This window comes from Pygoscelis adeliae, unplaced genomic scaffold, assembly GCF_000699105.1.
Source record: "Pygoscelis adeliae isolate BGI_AS28 unplaced genomic scaffold, ASM69910v1 Scaffold27, whole genome shotgun sequence".
NCBI classification, from domain to species: Eukaryota; Metazoa; Chordata; class Aves; order Sphenisciformes; family Spheniscidae; genus Pygoscelis; species Pygoscelis adeliae.
The window spans coordinates 3,485,657-3,496,551 of record NW_008825410.1 but is presented as its reverse complement, the minus strand read 5'-3'; the positions used below and the strand labels follow the sequence as shown (position 1 = coordinate 3,496,551).

At 36.9% G+C, this 10,895-nt stretch overlaps 1 protein-coding gene across 1 annotated transcript in view; it reads left to right on the top strand.

Annotated features, from left to right (window-relative positions):
* LOC103922447 (pituitary tumor-transforming gene 1 protein-interacting protein-like) overlaps positions 1 to 10,682 on the top strand; it is a 46,851-nt gene extending 36,169 nt beyond the window's left edge. The window contains exons 6-7 of the mRNA XM_009330590.1: positions 2,963 to 3,009; positions 9,855 to 10,682. Of these exons, the coding sequence (XP_009328865.1) occupies positions 2,963 to 3,009; positions 9,855 to 9,904 (97 nt within the window). The 3' untranslated portion in view covers positions 9,905 to 10,682. The remainder of the gene's footprint in view (positions 1 to 2,962; positions 3,010 to 9,854) is intronic.
* The last annotated feature ends 213 nt before the right edge of the window (positions 10,683 to 10,895 follow it).

The following is a 10,895-nucleotide window of genomic DNA, read 5'->3' as shown; positions in this document are numbered from 1 at the left end:
TGAGGGGAGACCTCATCGCTCTCTACAACTACCTGAAAGGAGGCTGTAGCGAGGTGGGTGTTGGTCTCTTCTCCCAAGTAACTGGCGATAGGACGAGAGGAAATGGCCTCAAGTTGCGCCAGAGGAGGTTTAGATTGGATGTGAGGAAAAATTTCTTTACTGAAAGAGTAGTTAAACGTTGGAACAGGCTGCCCAGGGAAGTGGTTGAGTCCCCATCCCTGGAAGTATTTAAAAGACGGGTAGATGAGGCGCTTAGGGACCTGGTTTAGTGGGCATGGTGTTGTTGGGTTGACGGTTGGACTCAATCTTGGAGGTCTCTTCCAACCTTAATGATTCTATGATTCTATTAATACTGAAGGAAAACGTGTATCTTATTGCATAGCTTAGTCCTTTATGTCATGTCATCTCTAATATGAAAAATCACTTTTAAACATAGCATCAAGTAGTGAGTCTTTCTGTACACTCAATTTACTGCTGCAAATACATGGTATGTTTATATGTTATGGTTTATAAATTATATAAATCTGATTTATGTTAGAAGTTGATAAACCAATGAAAAGCAATGAGATCTTGAATGAGATAAACTGCCAAGTATAATTTGGTAGTGTACTGGTAAGGGAGAACAAGGAGGGGGACAGGGAAAGAAAGGATTGGAGTTCATTTGTGAAGAACCAAGTATGGAAAATTATGATGCGAATTGTTAGTATTAGGAAATATACTTACTTGGCTTACAGCAGTGGGGACAACTTGCATGAAGAGCCAAGAATTTAGCATACAGAAGATGGAGTAATAGCAGTAGTATTAAGAAACAGAACCAACTCAGACTGTAAAGTCACTTTGGATTGATCATAATGTAAGATGTGAATGGTGCAGTAAGCCACCTGTGGGTGGCTGAGTCAGTGACTGCCTGTTCAGAATTGCATCTGATTCTTCTGAGTTGATGTATACCTAAGCTTTATTTATTGTACAAGGATTTAGTCATGGCTGATACTATATAGTCGTGGCTGCCTGTCAAAGTTCAAATGTTTCACAAATATTAATGGTTTTACCCTTCAAACTTAAACAATGTAAGAATTTTAGATGTTTGGTAGTTTGTTTTGAATAGCCTAGGGAAGTATCCTAAAGTGTTTCTGAGGTTTAGACTACACCGCCTGATTTCCGCCCGCCCTGCCCCTTACCCTTCTTACATAGATACTTAGTGCTTTCTGTGTTCAGGTCAGATTCAGACTGACTGCTGAAGTACTGAGATTTCAGTTGAAACTGCAGCAGTGAGTCTCCGTTATTTCAGACAGGCTATGCAAAACAATGACGAACATGCCATTAGTACTACCAGTAAAAAAACCTAGTCTGAGGTCACATAATATCACATGGAAACTATACAGAAATAAGGACTGGCTTTATACAGGAGAAGGCTGCTTTAAGCACAATTTCTCTGTTCTCTTCCTGGGATCCCTTGCCTCATAATGTCTTCCTCTTAGGCAACACAGAAAGCAGGAATCCTGTGGTCAGGTTACCCTCAGTAGGTAAACTTGACTCCTTCTTCCTGTTCTCTTCAACCTCTCAGTCCTGACTTTCCTCCTCAACATGAATTTCATTTCATCACCCTGATTCCCCAGTTCTTCCTCCTCCTGCAGTTTTGCCAGGTTGCTTTGTTTCCTATGCTGTTCCTATGTTATATTCCTACTCCTGAGTACTGGAAAGGGATATAAGGGAGATAGGTATCTCAGGGAAATAGTAGTGGAAGGTTTTGAGTCAGTCTTTCTTGTTTGGTTTTCTCATCATGCTTTATCTGCATGCTTTCCAGAAGTGCAGTTGCAGGGAAAGGTCACTTCAGCCCTTCAGCTCTGTAGGAAGCAGAATAATTGCTTCTGAGGACACCCAGGATCTGATTAGCAGTAGGAATTGTTTGGAGGTGGAATATGCATAGGGCAGATGGGATCTTTGGTGAATTAAGCTGTCAGTGCTTAACAGCTTTCTGTTGAAAATGTGCAAATTAGAATCGGGCAAAAGTCACAACTTGTCTAACTGGGTTGAATTTTGATAGGGGCAACAAACAGTGTATTTCTTATGTTAGAGGAACATGGTTTTACCGAATTCTATGTCCTTTCCTCAAAATATATAAATCCTGGATCATCCTAGTGAAACAGTTGTATAGAACTTTTTGGTTTGTTTTTAAACTAAGCAAAATAGATGTTCCCTTTGAAATATAGGAAAATTATCTGAGGAATGATTTCCATGTAAACTTCCTTTATTTTTCCCCCTTCATCTCTGCAAAGGGGAGGAAGGGGAAGAAGAAATTGACTTGTCAGACACTTGGTTTATGTGAATAATTTAAGTTTGGCAATATTAGATACAGCCTTAAACTGTCCTACGATTAGAAAATGTAACTAGAGGCATCCAATTTTTATATAGCACTATTTTAATTTATTCTCTGCATGGATGCCATGCTGGATTTAAGAAACTAGTAGTTTTCACTTATACTTATTGTACTGCCTAAACAAAACAGTAACACACCTTTTATCTTTTTAGAACTATTATATTGAATTAGGATTGTGAAGCACACTGTATTCACAGCTAAATTCTACCATTATGCTCCCTGCTGGAAAGCATGAGGGAATCTTCCAATATTGTGCCTTGCTTCTTATGTATAGAGGAATACCTCAGTGTGTGTATGTGTATGTATATGTGGACACATTACATAGAAAAAACAATATTTTTCCTCACGCTTGCAAATATATCTTATTTTGACATTATTGATTAGTGAGAAGTTATAGGGAATCTTATAGATACATAAAGTGTATATAGAAAGATAAGATATATAACTGATGTGATTTTTGTTTTTGAAATTTGTAATTGCATACTCATTTAGAAAATGCTGTTGTCTCTTTCAGATGTAATTATTATATTTTGCTTACAGCTCAAAACAGTCTGAATGTTCTTCTGATGCCTTTATTTGTTGCAGGAAACATGAAAGAAAACTGAAGCATGATGAAATACGTAAGAAGTATGGTATGTGGTAATCTTGTTTTGATATTCAGTATCTAAATTGACTCCCTTTTCCTAATTATTAAAATTTACAGCAGAAACAAGCTGCTTTATAAGCAGCAGAAGGAATCAAGCCCAGTTTCCTACTGATGCATGTTTTATGTCACCTGAACACCTGATCTCATCACTATTATGCTCCTGTTCTCTTCCTGCACTGACTCTCCCACTGGGCAAGAGACAATGTGCCGGATGGGGTGTTTGCTTGGGGTGGACATTTAAATATATTGATAAAAATAAGTAGTTCTTTCTGTCTCTTCCTAGGTAAGAGTACTGATTTGGGAGGGGGAGTTTGTTTGTTCTTGAACTTGATAAACCAATGTAGTGGAAACTGGCTAGTAGACTCATGGTTATTGAAGGAGATAGACTGACTAGCAGATAGCAAGCTTTTTAAATCAAGCTTAAAGAAGGATGGAGGATGCAGCCTAACATAGGGATTAAAATTGTTTTTTCTTTGCTTTTAAGTGGAGCTGTGGTCCAGTAGGAGAAGCATATCACAAGACTGTAGGACCTGCTGTGTTGTATAGGAGGTTCTTCTTATCTAGGCTTGTCAGTGCTTGCACTTTTTATTTGATTTGTTCATAGGGTTAATAGTACTGTGTATTCAGAGACAGATATGCTAAAGCTATGCTGCACTTTTTATTATGCAAATTGCACTAATGTCAGAGAAGGTGATTCTAGGGGTCTGAACAGTCACTCAAAACTGTTAATTTTCATCCTCTTGTTAAATTGATTGGCAGAGTCTGGGAATGCCTTCATGAATCTGCAGCCTGCCCTTTGGCTGATGCAGAAGTGATACAGGCAATCTCTACAGGGAATTCTTTGCCTGGGGAACATATGCAAAAGTATGCTCCTTTGCTGGAATGGAGGAAAAATTCACTGTGAAGCTTGAGCTGCAGGAGGAAGAATGTTGTAGAAACTAGAAGTAATTTTTGTTAAACATCAGTCATGAAGGTCTTGTGGTATTTTATAGGATAATTGACCCTGTATCCCAACCACAGTTCAGTTTCAAGAGGTTTGTTTGAGTGATTGACAACAATAGTCCAGATGTAAAAAAACCAAACAAAATCCAAACAACAACATAAAATAACACACACTTTTTGTGTTTGTTTCTCCTTAGCAGAGACCTTAGAGTCAATCTCAATTTTGAAGCATTGGGATAGATCTGGTGAAGAACTTAAGACACTGGCTATGTCTCCAAAATAGCATGCAGCACTCTACAGATACACATATAACTTTGCATCTCCTTGAGGCAGTGCAGTGGAGTGAACAAGGTCCTAAATTCAGTATAGCAGTTAGTGTATCAAAGCAGTGCATTGGGGTTAAGTGATCTTTCAGAAGGCTGTGTTCAGTTATATTCTGCTTGTGAAACTAGTTCACTTGTCTCTGGATGGTCCTACGTTTTAGTGAAGGCAACTCTCTCTTCAGTGTTTAACGTTCAGACCTTTATGGAATGCTTTGTGGGATCTTGTTGGAGTACCAAGTTTCCTGAGGAATATAACTGTATAATTCTGTGCCTCTGGAATACATACACCAAATTCAAAAAATCTTGCTTGTAGCTATACTATGCACATCATCATATGAGAGCTAGTGTCATTTTTGCCTCCACTTGAAGCATGTTAATCTATCAATGACTTAATTAGAAACAAGTTCATACATTCATTGTGTTAATGGAAGGCATACCTTCTTATGAGGAGTCAGGCATATTCATTTCTTCATGCAGTTATGTTTTGCAATGCAGTTTACCTGCAAAAGATTGTAATTCAACTATAAAACTTAAATTTCAATAGCAAACTTTTATATAGAAGTTTGTTTATTGACAGGTTTGCTTTATTGTGTATTCAAATATTAATTTATATTATCAGATATATTGATTTGAGGCCTGAATTCTCAAAATTCATTTTTGTCCTAAAGAAAAACCCAACTCTTACATGAATAGTTGGCACATACTGAAAGGATACATGTAACTAGGAAAAATGAAAGATAAAATACGTATAAATTCTGAAATCCCTAAATAGTATTGCTGATGTCTATAGTTTATATTCTGATAACATACAGACAAATGGTTGTCAAAATAATTCAGTGAAACATAATAGAGTAAGTCTTGCTGTAGCCTTGGATCTTCTGTCTTCATTTTTCACTGTCTAGTAAATATATATGTTAGCATATTAAACATAATCTAATAAAAATTGCTGCAAATAATTATGGAGACACTAGATATTTTACTCTTACGCACTGCAGAGAGGATTCTCAGTTAAGTAGGCATGGATGAGTGGCAGAATGACAATGACTTTGTTAACCTGACTCTGTAGATTAAGATGATCATGCCTGAAATTTCAGTATTTGGTTGGCTTTAAGGGAATGCCTTTTCCCATTTCATCCAACAGCTTTCCTTACCCCATTTAAATGGTAATTACACATTTATAATGCATTGCAGGTGTCACTCTAGCCACAGTCCTTTGGGAGCATTGGAAGCAATAGAGAGCTTTAGCAACCAGGAATACACACTTTGAATTGTTTCTTTGTTGCAGAATTTGATCGTATTTTTCATTTGCTCACATATATGAATGCAATATGATTACACAAATTATATGTTGACTGTTACAAAATTTTAAAGTAGAATTCAGAGTACTTTGCAGCTTGTGTAGTATACAAAGGAACTACAATTTAATTGCTGCTGCATTTGCTGCTATTGTATGTTCAGTATAGCATTAGTGAGAAGCTGCTTTATTTATTTATTTCAGGATTTTGCCTGGTATTAGTGGAAGGATTCTATTTCTTCACTTTTACAAAATTATTGCCTTTCATGATTTTGGGCTTCCACACCACTTGCTTCAGTTCTGCAAAGGTTTTGATCAGCCAATTTAATGTAATCCTATGTCCTTTATTTTATGTGAGACGTTGATTTTTTTATATTCAGTAGTTTGTCACAGTAAATGTTCCTTCTGTTCAAGATAGGTGCTTTATCTTGACCTTCTTTAGTGTGCTGAATGCAAAGCAGGGAAATGTTGTATTGCTATACACTTAAAGCTATTTAGTTTGTATGTTAAGAATAGAGTTGTTAATTCGGGGGTTAAAAATAAAGAGGAAAAGTGCAATAAGGGGTGAAGATACACAGCATATCACAAACTAGTTCTTTTTTTTTTGCAGTGTATACAGTCTCTCGCAAGTATTTCACTTGTTAATTCTATTTTTGGGCAGTGCTGATATGTGAGGGTCAGATCTCAGTGACTGAGAAGCTGCATAGTTAGCATAGTATAGAATATAAATGAATATGCTGGAAAGAGGTATTAATTTCTTACAATTGCTTTGTCATTTCATACATATTAGGAGGCCTCATTACTTCATACAAGCTAATGAAAGATACCTGACTACTATATCTTTCAAATTTTTGAGTGTTTCTTAAATACTGCTAAGGAGGTCAATTATTAACCTCAAAATGAAGGTAAATAGAAGCAAGATGTTGAATATTGACACACAGGACACTTGCAAGAACTTTAAGTTCAGCAGTAACATGTAATGGACTTTATTGCAAACAAGACTCCTGAACCTACAAACATCTAGCTTCTCTGAACCTGTAAGTGTAAATAACAAGTTGGGTAGTTGCTCTCATGTCAAATGGGAAACAGTTGAGAGAGACAACTCATTTCTGGTTCAAGGCAGCACATGAGCTTTAGCTGAACCAGACATGCTATCCAATTAGCATAGGCTTGCAGCTCCTCTTTGAGTGTCACGGCTAAGAGCAGCTGTGGCAGCTGACAGGAGCTTTTTGTCATGCTCCTTTTTTTGTGTATCTCTCTAGATTGCTTTTGTCCACTTATTGGAGCCTGATACAACTTCTTCAGTAAGAATTGGCGCAAGTGATGAGCTGCTGTCTCCCTCCTCTCACTTAATGTAATCTTATGACATACTTAGAATGCTGAGGATAAAAGAAATTTAAACACTGGATGCAGATTTGAGAGCAAGACTGAGAGCAAGGTCTATCGGATGTTGTAACCTCTGTGGTTACGCTCATTTGGAAGGAGGGCTTGCCATTTTTCTTGGAGTACCTTCTTTCCCAGGAGATGAATTTCTGAAGTCATGACCAATAATACTCACACTAGATTAACCCATAGTTCTTAAGGCCTTTTTACTTCCAGTATTGTACAATAAAATAGATCAGAGAACTTTAACTTAAACATGCTAATGCGTGATTGGTGGTAATTATATCTGTTCATTCCTAAACATAATTCAGTAAAATTAAAGCAAGTTCTGCTGGGAATGGCATTTGCAATAACAAGTAAAAATTACACATTCACTTGAAATATGAGGAGTAGTTATCTAAAGTGACGTTTGGCTGAGTGTTTTGGGGCAGGGGCAGATAAAAGTATATTTGCTCCTCAGAATGGTATAGGGAAAGTTTATCAGGAATCTTACACTGTCCTCTGATTAACTTGAAATTGGCACTACTGGGTGTAGAACATCATTTCCATTGGATTTCAGCTCTTTAAGCTGTAAGAGAACAGTGTCTAGTGTTTTACTGTGCTACTTACATACTTGACACTTCCTAAGTCTGAATCTTGAACAAAATATGAGAAAGACATAATAAGTACTTGCCAGCTTATATAGAAAGAAGTATGCAATCTCAGTTAGTTTTGTCAGGGAATCTGGTACCACCTTTTGCCACTTTGTGGAAAATTTTTTTGAAGTTTGGTGCCTTGATTTCTAAGTGGAACTTAATGGGTGCAGGGAGTTTATGCAATGCCAATTGTACTAAAAATATGTTAATTTCTAGTACTGTTGCTAATTTTCTGTAAATGTTGTGTAGTTGTGTTTTGTATTTGGAAGGGGTGAAATACAGAAGTACTGCAAAACTTTTGAAAATTGGACTACTCATTTGTCTTTCAGGTAACTAAATATATTAGGATCCATAGATCCTAGCTGCCGAAGTATTAACATGTCTGGAGGAAGGAGGGGGTGGTGTGGTGATCTGGAAATAAAGTAAATGTTTCTTCTCTGTGTTTGGGTTAGGTTTATACTAATGTAGGAATGTTACCTGAAGGCACCAAAGATTGAATGGTAGGCCAAGGATAAGAGCTTTTTTATTGTGTGTTAACTTGTCAGCTAGATTAGACTTAACAGACACTACAACTGTTTAAACACATGAAAGGTAAGATTAAAATTTGAGAAATACCTGCTTTCTAAAAGTTTAAAAACAAAAGTTTCAAGAGCTCAAAATATTGTAGATAATTCTTGACAGTGCTGTCATCTAACCATATTCTTATTGCACAAATGCTTAAAAGATTTTTTTTTTAAAGCAATTACAGAAAGGGGTAGTACCTTTGATGCAAGGTACTATACCAGGTAAATAGACTGTATTTCATGTTACCCAGCTGAAGCTTTGTAAATGTGACTGGCTTACCCCTTCTTTGACAAGTAAGGGCCATTATGTATGAGGGCTGATTTTGATTTTTAACTCTTTACAAATTGACTGCTTGTAATCTTGTCAATTTGAATAATTATAGGATTTTTCATACTCACTCCTTAGTATTTGCTGTTCCCTATCAGGTAGGCAGTTGCAGTTACTGATACAATAATCAGCACTAAGCAGTTGTGCTTCTTGATTGACATCTTAAAATAACCTGGCAGTTCAAAAGAAGTGCAACAAGGTAGACAAAAGTATAGTCTGCCTTCGGTGCCATTAGCTTTTGACTTTCAGGTAGAACAGTGGATGTTCAATATCTGTGGGCAGGTGCATGTGGAAAAAAGGTACGGTATGAAAAGGTCTGAGGGGAGTTCTTACAAGGTTTGGCAGTGACTAGTGTAATCTTTCTCTTCCACTATTGTGAATCTGAACATTTGTGGATTGGGGTTGTTTGGCTTAGCTGTGTTCTGTCTCCATGCCCTAAACAAATGAGCTAGAGAAGAGTCCAGGCTTGCCAGACATCGGTATAAAAATCTTGGTAGGAAAGATAGTGGTAGTCTTCCTGTTCTTTCACAACAAAAGGTCAGCCTCTGGACTCCTATGGGACTCCTTTATTTTCAGTATGCAGTTCTGCCTAGCCCAAATCTGGTGTGCGGTTTAAAGTCTCTTTGAAACAATTGCTGTATGGAACAGCAATTGCTCAACTAACCCTTACAGAAGATGGTATGCATATCCAGACACTCAGCATAATTGGATGGCTTTGCAATGCTTTCTGTGACAGCATTCTTGTAAAGTCATTAAGAATCCTCATGATGGAATCATACTATAACCTGGATTAAGTGATGCTCTTGTTCTGGTCCCTGGAGGTTTTAGTGCATGTAGGAGTGATCTTCATTTGTTCTTAGAGATTATTGTCCTGTTGCAGAAATGCTGTAAGTGGCTGAACGTGACAGATGGTTGTGTATAATCAAAGTAGAACTAAGTCAAAGTAGCAGCATCTTACATTTTAAAGGGATGATGATCTTATAATAACTTGAATTTATAAACTGGCCAGTCTGAATCTGTTCTTCCTGAGCCATCTCTATGCTTAGGTTTTTGTAGACTTGACTCCCTCACAAATGCATTTTGTAGGGTATACCTCACAAATGAGAAATCTCTTTTTCATAGAGAAATGTTCTCTTCCTGCTAAATCATGAAATACCTATTCATTATTATAGTCTGAGAAATAAGAGTGCTTAAGAACACTTTCAATTTATTATTATACTTGAGTGTTTGGGTAATAGAGCAACTATTACAAGAATTGCCTCTTGGTTTTGTTATATGGAGTACCTATTACAGTGGGGTCAGTAACTCAGGTTTTTATGTAATACTGGTAAGAAAATAAATGCGGTCCTATTTTGTTTTACAGGTCTTCTCCAGGATTCTGATAATCCATACAGCAGATTTGAGAATGAATAAAGCTGAGCACCTTCCACTAGAGCTGTAACTCCAGAATACAGGAAGACAGTTTGTTTTCATTTGCCCTTTGGGCTCTTTTTTTTCCCCAAAGGTTTCTTTTCCTGGTTGTAAAACTAGGAGTGGATAAAGACTTCATGAAATATGTGTTTCTATCTTCTATCTATATAGAGCTAATTTTTTATAAATGCTTTTGGTTGTTGAAATGTTTGCTGACTTTTTTATGGTGACATTTAAGTGTGAAATACTCTTTCCTCTGCTTAAAACTGTATTTTATTACTTGATGTAGATGGCTAATAGTCACAATCATGTGTTTTGAATTCAGTCTTGACTGCCACTTAAACAGTTGTTCCCATGTTCCTAAATAAAGATTTTTCCCTACTGTATCTTTTTTTTAGGAAAATAAAAGGCAACATGGAAGCACAGCTTCACACAGCAGAAATAGCTGATGTTGGTATTGATGAGAAAATACACCAGGCCCATTCTTATCTACCACCATTATGTGAGAATTGGGTGGAGTTTTCCCCCCCCCCCTCTGTAAAAAGATCTTCAAGAGTGTAATGTCTAAGGGTTGAGAGAGGGAAGCATGTTTGTCTTTGAATAATTCAAACTCAGTTTTGGAAATGTTAATATGTACTTTTGATGTATTACTGATGTTAAAAAGAAATTACTTCAGTTAGCAAAATTGAAGAAGGTCATTCTTGAAATAAACAGTTATGTGTGCCTAAATTTAAGAAGAAACATCAGCCTGTGAACACTTTCTTCTTCTGTAAGCTTAATGTATAACTAACACCCACCCCCCAAAAAAAAAAAAAATTCTGCAGTTTAGCAGGGTTAACCCTGGTCTGCAGCTAAGCACCACCCAGCTGCTTGCTTCCTCCCTCCTTACAGCGGGATGAGGGAGAGAATGGGAACAGCAAAAGTGAGAAAACTCTTGTGTTGAGAAAGACAGTTTAATAAGTGAAGAAAAGGAAGGTAGGGGGAACAAGTCACG